At 49.9% G+C, this 21,049-nt stretch overlaps 1 protein-coding gene across 4 annotated transcripts in view; it reads right to left on the reverse strand.

The window, feature by feature from the left end:
• Positions 1 to 14,778: 14,778 nt before the first annotated feature.
• Positions 14,779 to 21,049, reverse strand: part of FYCO1 (FYVE and coiled-coil domain autophagy adaptor 1) — an 82,827-nt gene continuing 76,556 nt past the window's right edge. For 2 of the 4 annotated variants that reach the window (XM_027097008.1, XM_027097011.1), the window contains 3 exons: positions 17,731 to 17,840; positions 17,153 to 17,292; positions 14,779 to 15,732 (listed from right to left, as the gene is read on the reverse strand). In XM_027097008.1, the coding sequence (XP_026952809.1) occupies positions 17,190 to 17,292; positions 17,731 to 17,840 (213 nt within the window). In that variant the 3' untranslated portion in view covers positions 14,779 to 15,732; positions 17,153 to 17,189. Of the gene's footprint in view, positions 15,733 to 17,152; positions 17,293 to 17,326; positions 17,431 to 17,730; positions 17,841 to 21,049 lie in introns of those variants that run through there. The other 2 variants (XM_027097009.1, XM_027097010.1) reach the window with 2 other exon arrangements.

The following is a 21,049-nucleotide window of genomic DNA, read 5'->3' on the forward strand; positions in this document are numbered from 1 at the left end:
AACATACCCCATACACAGTGCCTTGGATATAGCAGATACACTATGCTGGATGAATAAATTTGTTAAAATTGGTCATTTCTCAAATTTGTACTTCACATATTAGAAATCAGCTGCCGGAAAACCTCCCCCCCAAAATTAGCAAGGTTGAGCAACGGGACATTGCGTCTGTTGGGCAGTAGTGCTGTCCTATTACCTACAGCAGCTTGAGAGGAGCTAGTGTTCAAGGAGGGCTGGCTAGAGCGGTACTGGACACCACTGCCTTCCCACGGTCCGCTGAGAGGCTCAGACCACCGCCGCCAGCCCCTGGGAGAGGCGTGGGGTTATGATTTCCTCCGTCCGTCCACAGCGGCTGCTACAAATAGTCCTGTGCAAGGAAGCAACCAGCCCCAGCGAGCTCCTTCCACTTTGACCTGTCAGCCTCACAGAAGGCCGTCACCATCGTAGTGTGGCGGTTATGCGGAGTGTTCGTGTGATGGGCTTAAATACACAGCAAAGCTGCCATGAAGCCTGAAACCTTCAGACACCTCCAACTGTCTTTCTGCTTTAATAAATGAAAAGCTGGCACCTGTGTTTTGTGGTTGTAATCTTTCAGCAGGTGTACTTGGTTTTCCAATTCTGAGTTGGCCTCATTGGCTGGAGCTTCCCGTGGGCTCCAGGTCAAGCATGGGCAGGAGCATCACCCCATCCCACCCCTGGATCTCTGTCCATCAGTGGATTTGACCTCTCTACACTGGAGCTGCTCCTCCTCCACTCTGGTCAGCTTGTCTCAAAGTGAGGTCTGCTCAAGGGGCTCTAAGTGACTTTGAGAAAAGGGAAATAATCAGGGCCTCCAGCACCCACACCTCACACATTTTAGATGCTCCAAACAAATCTCTCTTCATCTGACAAATGTTTACTGATTGTTTACTATGTGTGATTAACAAATATTGTGGCTTTAGAATTATCATCACAACCGAGACATGGTGCGTCTGCAACACAGTTCCTTCTGCCCCATTCCATATGGCCCTCCTGTTACAACTGCAGTCTAAGCCCAGCATCCTCTTGGGACATGGAGTGTTTCTCTAGTCAATTCTGTATTATTACTACGGACAACCCAAATAGCTGATGTCCCTTTCAATGTTTGTTTTATAAAATCCTATGAAAGACATGCAAATGTGTTTCTCCAAAACAAGACCCTTTATGAATTCCTCTCTGCTCTTGTACACAAGATAAGTAAAAAATCTCTGTGGTTAATGGAGAGGCACCAACTGGATGTCCTTTCGTGAAATAACTTGTAGGGAACCTGGTCAGCACATAATGTCCAGCTGCCAGTTCCTTCAGGTCTGCCTCTGCTGCACAGCGCAGCCCTGGCCAGAGCCACGTGACCCAAGGTCCATTCCCCTGCGTACAACGCCTGGAAGGGGGGTGTAGAGGGTGTCAGCCTGTCGGGGGTGCTCTGATGGGCAGCATCTGCTCCAGAGCTTCCTGCCAGGCTGGCAACGCCTGTTGGGTTTGCTTCTCTGTTTGACTCCTCCCTCTGCCCAGTCCTGTTTCCCCCAACTTCCCTTCTTAGTTGTTGATCCCTAATAGACATCTTGCCCCCCAAATTCCAGCTCAGCATCTGCTTCTAGAGAAGGCAGCCTGCAACAGTCTTTTCACCAGGGGTTGCCAATTACAAGAGCGCATTTGAGACCCTCCGGGTAAAGAACACGGGGTGTCCGGAGCTACAGAGAATTCTGTGAGCATCCGTCACAGAACTCATCTCAGGAGGCTGGGAGCACGAACCTGCCTGATCTTAATTCAACCCTCAGCAGACCTTCGTGCATACCAGTGGCCTGCCAGGCCCCGCGGGTACAGGACAGACAGTCTCCCCTCATGACCTTTCAGCCGTCATCTCCTGCTTGCTTGCTCTGTACCAGGTAGACATGGTAACTCACCCCGTTTTACAGATGAAGGGGCTGAGCTTCAGGGATCAGGAACTCGCTAAGCATCACGCCATTAGTAATCGGCAAGGCTAGGACACGACCCTGGGCATGTCTGGCACTCAAGCCTTGGCTTTTGCCCATGATGCTGTCCCGCCTTGCCTGACATGGTCAGACACATCAGCCATTGCTTTGGAGGGTCGACCAACAATTTGCCCAGTACCAGGTTGAGTACCAGGGGATGCAAAGATGGATGGGCACAGCCTTGGCCAGCACTGCTTCATATACCACTGCACACAAACTCTAAATGATGACATGTGACAGCTGAGGCTGTGCTGAGCCCTCCTCCAAAAGTGGGCCATGCGGGAGGACCAGCACAGGACAATGTCATCATCCTCACAGACTCAAGAAGCTTCCTCCCTGCTCCCTCTCCCGGGCTCCTCCCCAAACACGTGCAGTTGTGGAGCCTCAAATCCTGTGTGAAGGAGCCACAGATTCCGCTGCAGGTCTGCAGACGTGCAGGTCCAAGGAGACTGCACCCAAACCTGGCCAGACTTCCGGACACCCACCTGTCCTCCTCACCCCACTCTGTCCCCACCTGTCTTTCCTAGCTCCTTTCTCACAAACAGACTAGCCCATCCGCCAGCTGAATGCCACCAAGTGTGTCAATACCACATGGAACAGAAGAATCACCCTGCCAAGCCCTGCTCAAACTCCTGACTCATAACATCATGAGATATAATAAAATGGTTATCATTGTTTTAAGCCATTGAGTTTGAGGTAATTCGTTATGTAGCAGTTGATAAACAGAATGCTGAGAAGCCAACAATTTCTGGTGTTAGTCTTTCAGAGCCAACACAATAACGTGACCGTCCCGGGTGAACCCCCCGGAGCATACGGCAAAGACCCAGCATTAAAGAAGAGGCTGGACGAGGTATCAGACAGTTCACCCTGCAGTTCTCTAGGTGACTGTGGCTGGATCCCCACCAGTCAAGTTTCCTACCCCGCCTCCTTAGGTCTGTGGTCAAGCACCACCTTCTCATCCAGGCCTTCCCTGCCCCGCCTCAGTCCTCCCCCGCCGCCCCCGCCTCCGCTTTTGTTGTTCTCCACAGCTCTTAGCACCACCTGATACACAACAACTGTAAACTCCACAGGGTAGGGATTGCTTTTCTGTTCTGTTCATTGCTATTTCCCTAGCACCTACAAGAGGCTTCACACATGACAGACAATAAACGTGTGTCAAATCAATCAGCGGCCCCTCCAATTTCAAATATTTGGTTTCATGAAGCATCCATCCTTGTGAAACCCTGTATCTTGGGAAAATACAGCAATTGACAACAATACTTTAACAACCTCATTCAACAAAAACTAACGGAACATTTTCTACGTGTCAGGCACTGGGCTTAGGTGATGTTGAGCAAAAGCAGACACAGGCCCAGCGCTCATGAGGCTCACAGTCCACAGGTGACAGACCCTAATCACACTGTCACAAGAGATGGTTTTAAGATGCTAGAAAGTGCGTTACAGGAGGCTCTGACCTACTCTGGGGATGGGAGACAGGGAAGGTTTCCATGAGAAAGTGACATTGAGCTGAGAGCTGAAGGATGAGCAGGAATCACCTACAGGAAGAAGGGGAGGGAGGGTGTACTGGGAGGAGGGAGTGGCACGTGCAAAGGCCCTGTAGCACCCATGCCTATGCCAGGCTAAGTACTTAGGAAAGTGTCCCTGCCATTGAGTTGGTTCAGGTTATCTCCACTCATGTTCTTTTCTTTTTAAACTCTTTAATTATGGAAATTTAAAAACTTACATAAATGTAGAGAGAATAGCATAATGAACCTCCACATACCCATCACCCAGCTTCAACAGTGATCAACATTCTCTCCATTCTCACCCCGCCTATACCACCCACTCTCTTTTCTTCTTTCTTTCCTCTTCTCTTCACTCTTCGTTTCATTTGCCCCCCTTCCTTCCTTTGCTCCTCCCTTCCCCTCTTTCTTCCTCCACTCCTACCTTTCTCCCTTAGCTCCTTCCTTTATCTTTGCTAGAGTATTTTAAAGGAAATCCAAGACATCAAATAAGTTCCCTCAAAAATCATGCTCTTATCCTTTCAAAGCTCCAGATATAAACAAATGAATGGATGGAAACTTCCTATCTGGCTGGGCCACTCCTTACCAAAGGGACCAAGGGAGGTACAGAGACAGTTGGGAATGAATGAGCAGACTCTAAAAGGTCTAAAAGGTCTCACACTGTGGGCGACACCTTCTCAGTGGGACTAACAATCTAGGGAACTCAGAATACCCTGGGAGACTAACAAAGGCGGAGTGAGCCCCAGTACTTTCTCTCGTTCAACTTTTGGAACCAGAAAGCCTCTAAGGGCCAGAAGAGATCTGACTCACTGAGACAGTGTGGGACCATCAGCTCTAATCCTCATTGGTGTCACTGAGGCAGGGAAGTGATTATCACAGCTCAGGAGCTGAAAGAAGACTTTGGTTTCTTTCACTGTTGATTGGAGGTTATGAGCGTGAGGGAGGTCAGACTGGAGAGAAAGGTAGGGGTTTGCTCAGACCCAGATGATGAATTTAGATTCTATTCCACTGCCAGGGATAAGATATTTAAGTGGGAGTGTGACTTGATCTAACTGGTGTTTTAAAGATCTCTAAAGCCCCTGGGTGAAGAAAGGTTGGCAGGGGTTCTGGGAGTGGGAAGGAAAGGGTAGAAGCAGAGAGACCGATCAGAAGGCTGCGGCAGTTGTTCAGGAAAGAGACGACGGTGGCTGGGCTCAGGGTGATGGTGGCAGAGGCGGTGGAGGAGGTGGATGACTCTGAGACTCATTCTGGAGTAGAAGCAACAGGCGCGGGTGAGGCTGAGAGAAAGGAAGGAATCAAGGATGAGGTTTTGAGCTTGAACTTCTGGGCAGTCGGCGATGCCACCACCGAGGAGGGGAGGATTAGTGGAGAAGAAGATTGGGGGTGGAAATCGAGTTCCATCTAGGGCCAGCCTAGCTCTCCACGCAAGATTGGAGTTAGAGAAAAGATGCAAATCTGGAGGTCACCCACATGAAGATGACAGTCATGCCCATGGGAACTGCTAAGATCAAGACAGAGTGGAGAGGACGAGGGCTGAGGGTAGGGCAGGATGCGGCTCTAGGAACCCACTATTAGAGGCTGGATACAGGAGGAGCCTGCGTGGGGGACCAAGCAGCGACCACTCAGGTAAGAGAAATGGGAGAGGAGTGTCACTGTGGGAGGCAAGCAAAGCGGGATCAAGGAGGGGTCAACTGTGTTGAGATGCTTAAAAGTTGGAGGATGAGGGCCGGGAGCGTTTCTGGACTTGGCTCCGCAGCGGCTGCCTGTGGCCTCGATGTGAGTGCCTTCTGAGGCCTGATCAGGGCAGATTAGGGCTGCGTGAGAAGCAAACGGGAAGTGAGGATGTGGAAAGGGGATGTATAGACAACATTCATGTCACATCTGCTGTGATGAAGTATAAGGGGTCATCCAATAAAACAATTTTTTTGATACGGTGTTCTCTTTTTGCCTCACTCACAATTAAGTGAAAGGAGTGCTTTTAGAACGCGCTTGTACTCTGTTCAGCTATGTCCCCGTTACTGCTGCCACAAAGCTCTGCAGTATAAAGCAGTAACCGTTTACTGTGTTCCCCATTGTGAGGGTCAGGAATTTGGAAGGGGATTGGCTGGGCGTGTCTAGCTTGAGGCCTCTGGCTGCTGTCAGATGCTGGCTGGGGGTGTGGTCACCTGAAAGCTGCACTGGGAGGGTCAGGCCACTGGGCCAGAAGCTGCGCTGCCTGCCAAGTAGGGTGCCAAGCCATGGTCCCTCAGCACAGGGGTCTCACATAGCAGCTGGCTTCTCCTGAGCAAGGGTCCAAGAGGACCAGGGAGAAGTTGTATGTCTTCTTCTGGCCTGGCACCAAAAGTCAGTCACATAGCATTACTTTGGCTGTTCTCCCCAGTCAGAGCAGTGCCAGGCCAGCCCAGGTTCAAGGGGGCAGTGGCCCCAGACCCACCTCTTATGGGAGGAATGTCTAATAACTTTGGGTTGTGTTTCACAACCACCAGAAGCTGCTATTCTGTAAATTACCTTGTCTTCAATGATCCCAACCGCTCAATCCCTCAACTACCTAGCTGACTGATACCCAGAGAGGAGAGGAAAAGGGGTTGGACAAGGTGTATGCAGAGAGCTTTCTTGGTAACAACAGCTATCACATTTCTGAGTGGCTCTTTATGGGAAACACTCCATAAGGCCCTTTTTGTTCTTATGTGGTTTCCACAGCATCCTTATGAAGTAGCTACTGTTATGTCTCCCATTTAACAGATGGAGAAAGTGGGGCACAGAGTACCCCCATCACCACAAGCCATAGCTAGCAGGTAGTGGTACCAGGAATCCATTCATGCCTTCTTGATACTAGACTCCGACCTCCTAGATACTGCTATACTTTTTCCCCAACTGAAGTTCAAGTACTTTTGTTCCAGTGGTCAAACTCCCACCATGGAGCCTAGGAATAGCTCTCTTCTCATGTGGGTCGAGTCAGGATGGTACGGTGGCCCCAGATGGGCCAGCCCTGAGGTCGGGGGAGCAAGAGGCCTGATCAGATTGCGGCTTGCTCCCAGGCCCTCCCTTTCTGGCTTCATGTGGTCATGCTTACAGGAGCAGTGGCCCTCTGGTGAATGTAGGAAGAGATGAACAACTCTGTTATGACTTGAGCTTGGAGGAATTGGGCATTTGGTTGTTTACTGGGAAACTGAGATAACCATAAACTGAGGTGAATTTGTTCTTTGGATAAATTAGTTTTCAAATTTTAAAAGTTAAACTGGCATGCAGTAAAAACAATTGTATGGTACAAAAAGTTATAAGAGAAAAGTAAAAGCCACCATGTCCAAGCCCCATTTCCACAGGCAGTCATTCTTCAACCCACCCACCTTGAACATGCTCTTTCCTGTGTTTTGCTGTCACAGACAATGTGTCCATGAAGAGTCTTGTGTGTATCTTTGTGCACAGGGATGAGTGGATCTGGAGAAGGCCTGTATTTTCCTGAAGGAGAGTGAGAATAGGGGTGGAGGGGGAAGTGCAAAAAGGGAAGATCGACTGACTCTGCGGTAGAATGATAGCAAAAATAGTCCGAATTCTCCACCCCTTGTCCCCAAAGCCTTTACAATGTGACCCTGCAGTTCCTCCCATCAAGGAGTCCCTTTCCCTATACCTTGAATCTGGGCTGGCCTGTGACTTGCTTTGGTCAACAGAATGTGGTTGAAGTGAGGCTGTGCACTTCTGAGACTAGGTCTCCCAAGGCTTGTGTACTCCTTGCTCGCTTGGAAACCTGCCCAGCAAGCATCTGAGCAAGCCTGGGCCATCCTGCTGGGGGAATGGGAGACTGTGAGGGGCAGAGCACAGTCGTCTGGCCAAGGCCATGCTAGCCCAGCCAGCCCCAGGGGACCAACCAACTGACCACAGACATGGGAGTGAGCCCAGCCAAGGTCAGTGAGCAGCCAGCCAGCCCTCAGATGTGAGAGAGCACAGCTGAGATGAGCGGAACTGCCTAGATGACACACAGCTGATGGAGGGCAGACACATCAGTGAGCCCAGCAAGAGTGAGTCCAGAAGACCTTCTAGTCAACCTACAGATGTGTGAGCGAAATAAATGCTTAGTGGTTTAAGCCACCGGTTTTGAGACTGTTCGTTATGCAGTGTTATTGGGACAATAAACAACTGATAAAGCCTCATGTATGGAAGATGATACACAGTAAGGGTCTGAAGGTTAAGAGCTGCTATAGCATAGCCTGGTATACGGAAGGTTGTTTTTTAATCACTGGAGAATCTATGTTCCAGTGAAATGGTAACGATTTGGAGAAAACTACTCCCACAGCCGTCTCAGCCTAGTAGTAACCTCTTCTCCAAATGGTTCTAACTTATCAAGTTCCCTGGGTCTTTGGTTTCCTCATCTGGAAAACGTGGAAGACTTATGGCAAGAGCCTATTAAATTAGATATGCTGCTATTAATTATATGTTATTATTAATAAATCAGTGCTGCAATGAGATGATCTTTGTATTCTTTTCCATGAAGACCTGCCAGAACCCAAAGGTCCTTAACCTTTTTTTTCCCCTCACACACCCCTCTGACAATCTGACAAAGCCTGTAGCCTCCTTTTCAGAATGTTTTAAAATGAATAAAATACAATAAATAGGATTATAAAGGAAACCAATTACACTGACGTATAATTCTCTATTAAAACAAATTTGTGAACTAGTAACACACATGCCTCTTTATGAACACGTTAAATAAAATCTACCAGCAGGCCTAATGACAACCTTCATTTCACAGTGGAAATCAGCATAAATGATATTCTGAGCGTCTGCAACAACTTTCGTGTAACTTGAAAATATCTGTCATTTCCACCAGTGACCGAGTCACAGGTCTTGCTAATACATACTAGTGTGGCATGTAGTCTATATTCATAATTGAAGGAAGACCTATATTTTAATTAGATAATAGGGTAAAGACGTCATTTTCCAAGTTCATAGACCTTCTGAATTCTGTGTATGGACCAGCTTAAGAACCCAAACCCTTTGGTACCAAACTCATATTTCGTCCTCTAATTCTTAAATTGTGGACACATATGGGACTGCTTTGGATTTGGGGAAGGGAATGTCTTTCCATTTACAAATGACGCCAGTTAACAACATGTCCCTTGAATACAAATACAAGCCATAAAGAAGAAAATTATGGTTGTAAAAAGATTTTACCTGTAGAATAGTTTCATATCAGGTGATTCATTTAGAAATATCTTCCTCTCCAAGAATGAAATTTCCACCACTGCATCCTAGTGCTTGGATCGGTGGATTGAGGGATAGGTCCTGGTTCCAAGATTTGAGGGTCACTGGTAGAGTTAAATTAGAAGGCATATCCATTAGCTGATTTTGTCCCTTTCCTCAAGTTCTAACCAAAATGGTGACACAGTAGTGATCATCAATGACTTTCTGGTGTGGTCCATGGATCACCTCCACCAGAATCACCTGGCCGACTTGTGAATGAACCAGACCTGATGAACCAGAGTTGATGCGGGGAGTGCCCATGACTCTGCATTTTAATATGCCACCAGGTAACCCAAATAAGAGGACTTTCTTCTAAGCAACTCTACGCTACTTGCTTTGTATTTACTGACACTTAATAAATGAACAGTTTGACTCTGGAGCAAAATTGAGCCCTGGGTGAGTCTTGGGCTTTTCCTGATAGCTTAACACCTGAACCCTTGATCCTAAGGAGCCTGTGTGCCTGATCTGTGCCTCACGGGTCCCTATCCCTCTTCCACAGGGTCATCTTGGGGGTGTGAACGTGTGATCCTCTTGCTGAGAACACCCAACAGTCCTGTGGGGTCCCTGCTGGTGGAGAAGGGCCGTCTTTACAAAGACCTTCGGTTCTACATATGGACCCTGTGTATTGTGCCAAGTCCACTTGGAGGGCTGACCTGCTGCCACACGCAAGGGCTGTTTTGTGAAAGCACGTGGGGCCTTGAAGCCAGCCTCCGAGACAGAGGGACAAATTGGATTACCTTCTCCGTGTCTGCAGTCACTGCCTTTGGTGTCTGTTCCGTAAACCTGCCATTTCCCCACTGCTCCTTTCCTCCCACGAGAAAGGCGGCTTCTGCTAAGCTGGCCTGCGGTGTGGCAGCCCTCGAGGCCTCCTCCGGAAAGGCCCTCCCTGCTGCTGGTCCTCTTTTCGGACCCCTTCTTCACTCTCCTACCCTTTCACCCTCACCCACCCCCCACCCGCTTTCCTTTCTCACGCCAGGGAGAAGACAACGCCTGACCCACTGACCTGGCAGACGGATGTGTGACCTCCCAGGAATGGTGTCCTTCTCTCCTTGGGGCTCAGTCAGAGGCCACCTTGGGAGTGGAAAGCTGGGAGGCCTCCCTGAAATCACCTCCCCTTTGAGGATTCTGTGGAGCCACAGGCCCAGAGCCAAACCTGCTCTGGAAATGAGGCCTTCCTTGGGGAAGGGCACTCACGCTTCTCAGCGTTGGCGAGGCCTGGCTCCCTTCGTTCATTTTTGAGCTAAGAAGACAACGCATTCCAGGCTGCAGATGGGGCTGCCAAGTCTGCGATAACCTCAGCACGAACGTGCCAGGAGGTGTGAGGAAACTACACCAGCCTCCATCCTCCCCCAGAGCTCGGGGGATGGGGGAGGGACCAGGAGACACACATCAAAGACCAGAGGTCGGCAATCACACTTCTGCTCGGCTTTACCGTCTTTCTTTAGAAACCAGCAGGTGTGGAAAAAGTAAAAGGCTGACCTTTCTTTCAACCCTAACCCACTTTGAGCGGCTTTCATAATAGCTCGGCTCTCCCCTGGGTTTTGATGGCTTCGGCTTCAATCTCTCCCCCCGAAAAAGTCCGTTTTCTCATCTCGGGCGACAGGTTTCACCATCTATTTGCTTTTCAGATGTGCGTGGGTGGCGGGCCCCACTCGCCAGATTTTTCCCACGCATCTTCAAACCGAAAGGGCTGACCCTGCAGACAGTGTCCTTCTGAGTCACCTGGGGAATCTCTACGTTCTCCAGCACCACTCGGCGACCGAGCGGAAGAGGCGTGGAACCGAGTGCCACGGCGCGTACGGACGAGTGCCACGGCGCGTACGGACGCCGAGATGGGCCAGAATGCCTGGAATCGAGTGGGGGCTGGGAAACCCTGGAGCGGAGGATTGCTTTGGTCACCTTGGACTACTCAGCGGTTCAGCAGGTGGGGTGAGGCGCACAGGGATTCTGCCACGAAGGATCCCAGCCCAGACAGCGCAGCCTGCACATCCATGTGTCCCCGTCGGTTCTCCTTCTAGGCCCAGTCCACGTGGCCACCTGAGTCTCGGGAGGGACTGTCCTATTAATAAAGAAATCCTTCTGCTGTGCTGTTTTGGGCACTTGGATAAACCACTCTTCTGTTACTGGACAGTAAGAGGCTTGACTTGAGGGTATAGGGGGTTGTGAGGGGTCGGATCTAGTGACCAGCTCACCTCCATTCTCCCCAAACCTCCCCTGCAGGCTTGCCCTTTGTCCTTCTCTGACCTGGGGGTTTGGGGAGTTTGTCTCTGGCCAAGTTGGCCAGTGGGATTGTCGATGGCTTAGAGCTGACCAAGGCACCGAGTGTCCTCGCCGATTCAGAGGCTGGCAAGCGCTCCTGTGCCTAGCACAGTGCTGGATGCTGTGAGGTGAGGCAGAGGGAGATGAAGATGCAAGAAACACAGGTCCTGGCCCTAGTGGGAACAATCCGATTATGGAAAGTAACTTATTCCTGAGTAACTGATGAAAGATGAGGCCACAGGAGAATCCGGGGGGCAGGGGGAGGGTTGGAGGGAGGTGGAGGGAAGGGGGACTGGGAGGGGCTCTGTGGGGCACAAGGCACTCAGGAGAGGTGAGTGCAGATGGACTGCCCAGCCTGAGCTCAATCTGCCCGGTGGAGTGACTGGGACATGCACCTCGGGGCCTGTGTCCAGGCTCTTTGCTGATCCTCTGTACTGCCTCATGCTGGCAGTCTTGCCCAGATTTATAACCAGATTCACTAACTGTGGTTTTCGGTCACCGTGACCTCCTCCCTCACCCCATTATTCTGGTAAATCAGGTTGCTCTTTGCTCTGTGCGCTCTTTGAGGACCAGGGGAGGGCTGGGGAATTTTGCTGAAAGCAAAAGCTCATCTGGCAGAGGGCAGTGGGTTGGTGCATTGTGATGGCTCAGGCAGGTCTGAACACAGGCCTCAGAGCAGACTGTGGGTCCAGATATCAGGCCATGTGGCAACTGTTGAGGGCAGCTGCTGGCTCAGGCCCTTTTGAAAAGTCATGGTACAAGACGTGTCCCAGAAGGGCAGCTCGACCCCGACTCTGCTGTGGGCAACTTCATCGCTTGCCTTATGTCTCAACAGAATGAAAGATGACACTACTGTCAATGACATAGTGTTTATTTAAATCCTGAGGTTAAAAATAAAGACATTCCCAAATGGTGCAGCAGATGCTATAAGGAATATGTTTTGGGATACAAAAGTTCATCACCCCTGCTGTGCAGGTAGCGTGTTGACATTTGATGTGCTTCTGGGTAATTCTTTGGCAGATAAGAATGCGATGGGTTTCCAGACCCGCTATCCCATAAGGCTGCAAGAACTGAGGATTAGTCAATTAAAGTGCAATTCCGATTTGGAAGCCATCCAACTGAGGCTTCACTGTTGCTCTGCAGCCACCAGGGGCAGGATCATCTCTGGATACCACTGGTCCTAAGGTTCTAAGGAAGCCTTTTTATCAGAAATGCCTCCCCAAATTTAAAGATGTACTTTATTATTTTGAAAAAGTGCTTAAGAGAGAAAAGGCATTAACTCAGTCTTTCCTGTTTCCTTGGAAGAAGCACAATGAAAAGAGAGAAACTTACCCAAGGTTCCACTGAAAAGTACATTTCAGGTAAGCATTTTGTAAATGTGGATGGCTGACTCCAGTCTCTGGGCAACCCTTGGTTCTGAGCATCACAGATGGTGGCTCTGCTGATTCTCAAAACCTCTGAGTCAAGGATGGGATTCTCCCATGTAGAGTCACCAAGGTGGGCTTCTGAAATTGAAACTCCTATAAAACCATGTCAGTGGACATCTAACCAGTATCATAAAACAGATTGAGATTTCATCCCCAAATGGGGATTTCTTTTCATGTGAGTCTGGAATGACTTCACCACCGAAGGTGAGTGACAACTGAAAATTGCCAGAAAAACCATCCCCTCTATTTCTGAACTACATAGTGTGGCTTTTCATGTCTACTTTCTAAACCCTATGTGGTGTTTCAGTTCCAGATTCCTGCTTGAGAATTTCCTTGCCTGCTCTTGGTCCTGTAGACCTGGAGTAGGTGGGCTCCAGCCAGAAGCGCTCTGCAGAGGCCACGCTTCCTCCCAAACGCCCTTCCTTGAGGTTCATGAGTGTGCCTGACAGAGGCTGTGTTCATGGGCGAGGGTGATCAGTGGCTTCTGAGACAGTGGTGAGCAAGGTGGCTGGTATCAATACTAAAGAGTGACGGTTATTCAGAAAGCTGGGCCATCAAGGGGCTGCTGGGGTTTTGTTTTTGCTTTTAAATAGTGATCTGAGACCCCAAGGATGTTTCCTCCTTCTTGACTTCTAGTGTAGTTCAGTCTACTGGGTGGAGCCACCACTTTCAATAGCTGTCCTTCATTGTCGTTTGCATTACAAAAAAAATACTGCAACCCCAAAGCCTCAGTAAAATTGGGAACCTGTTTAAAATAAGAAAGCTATTTATAGAAGCCATACCTAAATATGGCTGCAAGCATATCTGCAGCCATACATATTCTCTAGCCGCATAGCGCACAGCAAACCTGAGCGCGCACAGCAAAGGAACAAAGGACAAGAGTCCATTCAACACAAAAAATAAATATGCTGCAGAAGCAGGGTGTGACCGGGGGTCGGGGGGCAGGTCTCTGAACACAGCAAAGGCCTTTTTGCACAACTGCAGTCACCTTTTGTTGTGGGGCCACTAGGGGCCCACGCGCTCCTGCAGGAGTGGCTCTGGGTTGGCTTCACAAGAGCCAAGTGATTTTTTAAACTACAGTTGGGCTGAGTGACAGAGGTTCAGAATCGGCCTCAGATGGAATGTTCCAGGCCTTTCGCAGGAAACACATCAGCTACTCTCGAAACGCTGGTTCTAGCTGCAGGTGACAGTGGTGATACCAGCAGAAGGCCATCAGCTTGGCCAGTCTCCACGGTATCCTGGGAAAGCTAAGCACTCAAACCAAGATCCCAGACTGCTCTGGGTTTTGTTAGTTTCTCCCACGTGGTGGACTAGCTACACCTGACTATCCAAGAGGGTGGGTGGCTTTAAAGGCAGGATAATTCGCCCTGGAACAACCTATAGGCTGTGTGGCCCCCTGTGAGGACAAGCACGAGGCTAGGAGGTCTCTGGGGGCCTGGCTATTTCCGTTTTGGTGCTGAGCGCTGTCAGGACCTTGCTCGAGGAGATGCTAGAGACGTGGCTTTCTGCCACAGGTGGCTGCTCCCAGGAAAGACAGCACAAGAGGTCCAGCTTTTCTCTGTGCTAATCTCTCTGAAGGTTCTGTTCACCATGTCCCAAACCCCACTTAAAGTGACTGGGAGTGCCTAAGTCTCCTGTTTAAATCAAAGTTCTGAATCGATCGCCAAAGTCATTTCCTCCTGCCCCTGCCCCACAAGTCCTCTCTGCTGGTGCATGGTGGGTGTGGGGTCTGAGCTGAACTTGGCCTGGGGTTCCTGACCCCTGACTCAGTTCCTGACTCAGTTCCTGACCAGTTCCTGACTCAGTACTGGTCAGACCAGGCTTGTGAACCACGAGATAAAGCTTAGAGGTGGTGTGGCTTGGCCTAGTCACCAGACTAGCTGGAGGGCTGGCTGGGCCCAACACTCAGACCCACAGTCACCCTGCCCGGCGCCCTCTCCCTGTCCCCAGCCAAGGTGGGCTGCTTTGTCAGATGTTCTACTCACTGTGAAAAGTACCTGGGACCTGACTGCCCTGTGAACAGGGCACAAAAAGGCCGTCAAAGGTGAGCCCTCTGTGGTGGGAGAAGAGGGCCACAGAGAACAGGAAGACTATCTCCTTCTCTCGTCCTGGAAAAGGACAGAGGATTCATTTGCCCCAGAGGGAGGCAGCTCACAGGTGTCAGGTGCAGGCTGAGCAGCAGGAAGTGGGCAAATGGGGTGTGGGGAATCTGGTAGGTGGGGAGGGGGGACCAAGAGGTGTGCAAAGAGCAGATTCATGAATTATCCCTGTTGACACTTGAGTTACCAAAGACTTTTGTTAAGAAGCCCCAATTTTTAAAAGTGGTTCCTCCCCTGATTTATGATCTTTAGTAAACATATCTGCAGGTGAGGCAGAAGCTCTTATTGATATAAACAAAGACAGGCTGTCGGCTAAGGAGTGAGCCCTATAGGCTGATGCACAACCCTGCGTTTTGGTCATGGCGTTGACATTACCCAGCATCTGGGCTCTGGCCGTCCGTAGACAGACAGCACTGCAGGCCCTCAGTAGGTGGGTTCTGTTCCCTGGATTAGCTTCAATTCTGATTCTTAGGGTGATGTTTTGAGCCGTTGAGAGGTCTGGCTGAGTGAAGGGCTTTGCTTGAGGACAGAAGGGCCAGGAGGCAAGTGCAGCTGGAGGACCCTCTGAAATGGCTGAGTTCTGGAGCAGCCCTGGACTCACGGGGCAGGAAGGGACAGGAGCATGATGGAGGAGGCTGGTTGGGATCTTGGGTGGGCCCCCGGGTGCCCCGACCTCCTTTTCCTGGGAGGACTCGAGGGCCTCACAGGGTCTGGCCAGGGCATCCCAGCTCATGGTCACCCATGATGCGTGGCCCCAGGCTGGGCACAGGGGGGGCCATGTCTCTCCCTGAGCAGAAGTTGGGATCCTCTCTCGCCTGGGAAACTCTCCACAGGAGGCCTGGAACCAACTGTGCCCCCAGGAGAGGCCAGTGGTCTCCTGAGTGTTTGAAACTTTGGCATAGTGTCCCTCTGGGTGTGAGGACAATGGAAACGTTGCCTGAGCCCTTAGAAGCCACAGGGCTAAGAGTGACGTGCGTGGTGCTGAGTACGAGGAACCCAGCTCCAAGGGCAGCCAAGGGCCCGCTGCACAGTGGATCTTGATGGCTTCAGAGCAGCTGGTTGCTGTTTTTTGGGTTTTGTAACAGGAGAGGAAGAGTAGTGTTTCCTGTGGGTAACGGGAAACTATTAACATCCACGTGCTTGAGGCTACGGGAAATCACTTCCATCGTAGATCACAGGCCGGTCAACCGTTAAGTGATAAAATACTTTCTTGGAGACAAACCTGAGGAAACAGAAATGGAAAAGGAGGTGTTACCTTGAGGGCTAAAAGCCCGAGGGGCAGCAGCTGCAGTGACCTGGCACGGCGAGTCTTTGTGCAGAGACCTCTGCTCGGAGGCTGGGGCGTCTTGCAGAATGTGCGGACTCTTCCAGGCCCCCTCACCCCCACTTCCTGTCTGTCTAGCAGAGACATCTCCCTGCAAAGTATCAGGGGTCTTGGGACACCGCCACAGACTTTCCTGGGGCTTGGGTGCAGAAAGGCCCATTTGGTCTCACACTGTGAAGCCCCGCCCCCGCTTGCCTTGCTGCTCTGAAGCAGTCCCGGGGGTCTCCTGGGTCTAGGTGGTCTGGACTGCACTGGGGAAGTGAATGGAGCAGGCACGGAGAGGACATATACGGTGGAAGTGAGCCTGGATTTCATTCTGCCTGGGCATCGAAATCCATTTTGCTGTCCACGCTTTGGAAGTCTCGAGTTGGCCCCTGAGATGACCTCAGTGGATTAAGGCCAGAGTGTGTCACTGCACCACGGCCGCTTCTAATGATAACTGGGGGCCAGCCTGGGGCTGCACTCTGCCCTCAACATGCCTCTACCGGCCTCTCCGTCAACACACAGTGGGGCTCTGTGAGGTAGTAAAAATGCTGGCTGCCACTTCAGAGGAAACTGGGGTTCAACTAAAACCCACAGAGGGAAGAGCAGAGCCTGTGCCTGGCTGGCCTCCACCAGGTCTCCTAACTGCTGCCCCAGAGGGGCTGAGGCCCACGTCCAGTCCGAAAGCAGCTCTCTGGACACGCTGGGCCTGTGCCCGAGAGTCCTGCTAACTCAAGGTGTGTTCATGTTCATGGGGGGTGGGGGTGGGGGGAGGGGAAGGAGTGGGGCAAGGTGGGAAGCCCATTCTTCTAACCTCTCCCTTGGTAGATGCCCACGGCCACAAGCCCTGAGAGTTCAAGGCCTGGAGGTGGTGAGGGGGTGGCACTCTAGCTTTCCCTTAGAGTGTCCTATTAAGTTATTCCCAGCCTATTAAGTGGGCTTGGAAGGGTGCCCATGTGGAGGGATGTGGCCGCTAGCTCAAGGTCCTGCTCAGAGAGGATGTGGCTGGATGCTGACAAGACAGGTCTTATAAAAGAGGCAAGCCCCAATTAAGGGCTTACGCTGAAGCAGAAGACACAAAAGGGACAGGTGCCCGGCAACCTGTCTCACGTCTCCATGACGTAGGCCCCTGGCTCACAGCAGATGCTCAACCAATGGTGGTCCTCTATCCTACTTCCTTTCTTGGCCGCCCCTCCAGCCTTATCTCCCTACATCCCCATCCTCCTGCCCCGCAAGCCCTACACTCCTGGATCTGCATCTGGTGCTTTGAAACAGTGCTTCCCAAAGATGGTACCTGCTGCTCCACTCCCATGACAGGAGGGCCCAGGGGCCTCACCTCACAGCTCTGGTCCTCACAGCTCTGGTCTCAAACTTTAGCCTTCATTCCTTCGCTTCTCTCTCATCCATCCATCCATCCATCCACCTAATCCTTCCACTATATTTACTGGGCTCTTCTCTGGTCTGGGCAGTGGGAATCTGGACAGCAGAGAGGCAGAAGAGCGTCCCGGGTAAGAGCCTAGAGTCTGCAGCCTGGCCACCTGGGTTCAAATCCAGCTCCACCACCAGCTGTGTGACTTGGGATTGTCACTCTTCTATCCTTCTGGTCCTCAGTCCCTTAGTAGTAACACAAGGAGAAAGACAGTCCCTATTGCATGAGGCTGATGTGGGGCTGAAGTAAGTAAGAGCGGAGGGCGGAGAACACACCTGCCATGTGGCGAGAGTCTGTAAGTATTAGCCTGTGTGTTACACAGTCTGTAACAGACACTGGAACACCAAAGCATAGGTCTAAAATCAGAGAACTACTGATGATAAGCTACTGATAATTAAATAACTCCTTTTAAACATCCACCTCTCTTCTTGGGACCAGGTGCCAGGTGGATTCCCCTGGATGCTGATGAATGAGGTGGCCCCTACCTGGAAAAGGTGTTGTCGAAGATGAGCATGTAGATGCCTGGTGTGCGGACCTTGAGCTGGCCCTGGATGTTCTCCTTGTGGGAATTGCATCGGGTTGTGGGAATGAGCACCTGGGAGACAAGGCAGATAGGAAAAGTGAAACAGAAGCTGAGAGGGCACCATGGATCCTCTGGGCAGACTCTGTATCTTGGGGAAGGAAACTGAGGCCCAGGGAAGCTGAGTGCCTGCCTCGTCTAAGGTCACAGCTGAGCAGGGTTGGGGCTGAGATCAGCCCCCAGGATCGGTGGGGTACCTTCCACATGCCCTGGGTGGGTCGATAACTTGAGATAGTGGGGAGGCTGTAGACACGAGTTTCATCCAGAATCATGAATTGGTCAGCATCCCAAAAGAATGGTCCTCCAGCCTCCTCTGACCACGGCCAGTGCCAGAACGCTCCACCATCCAGAGGAACAGCCTCCTTCTGGCTTCAGGAAGGTGAGGCTTATTCTAGGTGAAATCCTGCCTGGCTCTTTCTTCTGCGCAGGTGCTGCTACCCTTGGGGGTCTCACAGGACAGGCCGAGCCCTCTTTCCACATCTCTCGAGCACTTTGTGAAGCTGCTGGGCCCCAGGCTGACCACCCCTGGCTCCACCCGTGGCTTCTCACTTGGCCCCAGTCGGTCCATATGCCTCAGAGCCCTTTCATCTTTCCAAGTCTCCTGCTTCCTCTCTATCTCCTCTGAGAATGAGAAATTAATCCCAGGAGACATTTATTTTCTAAGGGCCTCACTGTCAGAGGCCAAATCTGAGCAAATGCTGTGAGCTGGACAGGGCCAGGGCTGGGGTCTATCGATGGCCAACCTCTTTCCCATGGGCAGAGTCTTCAACCTGTTAGCCAGCTAAGATACTTTAAAATTGAAGATATGACAGGAATTAACACAAGAGCCAACCAAAATTAAAAACATTTTTTTGAAGGGACAAGCACTTAGAGCCACTTAGAGACAAGACCCTCGAAGGGGTCTTAGAGGGTCTTGTCTCATTAAGCATCCATAAGCCTCCCAGTTGGGACTACACATGAATGGTCACGCAGACCATGTAACATGTTAGCGACGGGTTCCTAAGGTGGTGAGCTGCCCCACAATGTAAAAATCTTCATTCTCTACAAAATTAAATGTTGCTCTTTTTTTGGAAATTCAATTTTTGTTAAATTTAGTTTTAATTTTTTCCTATTAAACAGTTTTCAACCTGTGCAAAATGACTGACTCCAAAATAGTTAGAAAGATGTGGTTACTTTTTCAACTCAAACTTGAATACAGCTACCTGTTTCCTGAAACACTACATGGTGGCCACAAAGTTCCCAAAGTGAAGTAAGTTCCCACAAAAGGCTCTGCTGCCCTTAAGGATCTTGTGGTTTAATGGTGACAACAGATAAAAAAACATTCAATTATGTTGGGTGAGACTGTCACGAGGGGTCTACCAGGGAGGGGTGCCTATCCCAGCCTCTGGGTGGGAGGAAGGAGAGGCAGAATCAGGGAAGACTTCCTGGAAGAGGCAACACTGAGCTTGGACAACTTAGCTGGTTATAGGGAGCTCTGGCAGCTCCAGGCAGCAGGGACAACATATTCAAAAGCATGGGAGAATGGCTAAGATTTACCCTCTCAAGTAACAACCAAAACCAACAAAATATACAAAACAGTTTTTAAGACACTGTACATCAGGCAATGATGGACAGTGATCCGTGAGAGAACAAGGTGAGCCCTGCAATTGCCCTAGTTTACTGCTTTGAGAGGAAAAGAGAACAACAAGCAGATGGAACAAATAAAAAACAGTAAGATGAGAGACTCAAACCTAACCTTATTGACAATCACATTAAATGTAAGTAGGCTAAACATCCCAATTGAAAGGCATGTATTATCAGGTTGGATAAAAGCAAGCCCCAACCCCATCATGCCTACAAGAAATACAATTTAAATGTAAAGATACAAAGAAGTTAAAAGGATGTAAGAAGATATACCATGTTAACACTAGTCAAAAGAAAGAGGGATTGACTATATTAATATCAAAGTAGATTTTTACATCAAAGAATGTGGCCAGGGACAGTTTCATAATGATAAAGATGTCAATTTCATCAAGGGGCCAAAACAATCCTAAACATTTATGCCCCTAATGACAGAGCTTCAACACATATGAAGCAAAAAGTGGTAGAGTTACAAGGAGAAATAGAATAAATTCGTAATTATAGTTGGATATTTTAATGTCCCTCAATAATTGATGAAATAAGTAGACAGGAACTCAGTAAGGAAATAGAAGAACACTATCAACTGACTTTTGATCTAACTTTTGATATGTATAGAACACTCCACCCAACAATAGCAGAACACACATGCTTTTCAAGTGTACTCGAAACATTCACCAGGTAGGCCATATTCTAGGCCATTAAAAAAAAAAAAACCCCAAAACTTACATTTAAAAGGATTCAAACTATACAAAGTGCATTTTCTGACAATGGAATTAAGTAAGAAAAAAAAAAAAGCAGTTGCCTGGAAAATCCCAAAATATTTGGAAGCTAAATAACATATGGGTCAGAGAGAAGTCAAGAGGGAGATCCCAAAGGCATGGGAGAGAGAGACAGCACACAGTATGTTCCTGACACCACAGTACATGTGCTCTGGCAGGAAGCTGGTGGTGGTGAGGGAGTAGGACGGGCCCAAGACAAGCCTGGAAGGGACAAAGATGCATGAGGACCTACTATGCGTGGGCTCTGTGGCAGCTGCTTCTTATCTCATCAAGTTCCATTAATGTTCTACAATATTTTAATTCCACTGGGGACTGAGAATCCTGGGAGGCTGGGTGGTTGGGTCTGTTCCCGTGATGCATAACCTAAAAATTCTGAGCCTGGCCGAAGATACTTCAGCAACCACATGTAGGAGGAAGTGCTGGGGAGAAAGACTTGCTGTTTACACAGGGACGCCTGTGTGCCCCGTACCTCACCCTTCCCACACACTACTTTGATTACAAAGCAAAACCCAAGAGCTTGTTAAGGCAGGTCCTCTGAAGAGGACACGTGTAAGATAATACTCTTCATTTCTTTAAACAGTCTACTCTATGGACTTTTGGTTCATTCCAGCTGCTGTTTTTTCTACCACGGTCAAAATCTTTAAGACTGATTTTAAAATCAATCAATCAAAACGTCTAGGGGAGATTAACGAAGGCTCTGGTGTCAAAGCCCATACAGCAGAGGTGACGGGAGATGACTGGGGTCTCATGTAACCCTGAGTGAGACAGGTCTCTGCTGTGTGAGCTCTGGGGGCGTCTCGCATCAGCCTCCAGTGCTTGGGCGCC

The sequence above is a fragment of the Aethalodelphis obliquidens genome, unplaced genomic scaffold (genome assembly GCF_003676395.1).
Source record: "Aethalodelphis obliquidens isolate GAN/ISIS:26980383/991018 unplaced genomic scaffold, ASM367639v1 scaffold111, whole genome shotgun sequence".
NCBI lineage: Eukaryota > Metazoa > Chordata > Mammalia > Artiodactyla > Delphinidae > Aethalodelphis > Aethalodelphis obliquidens.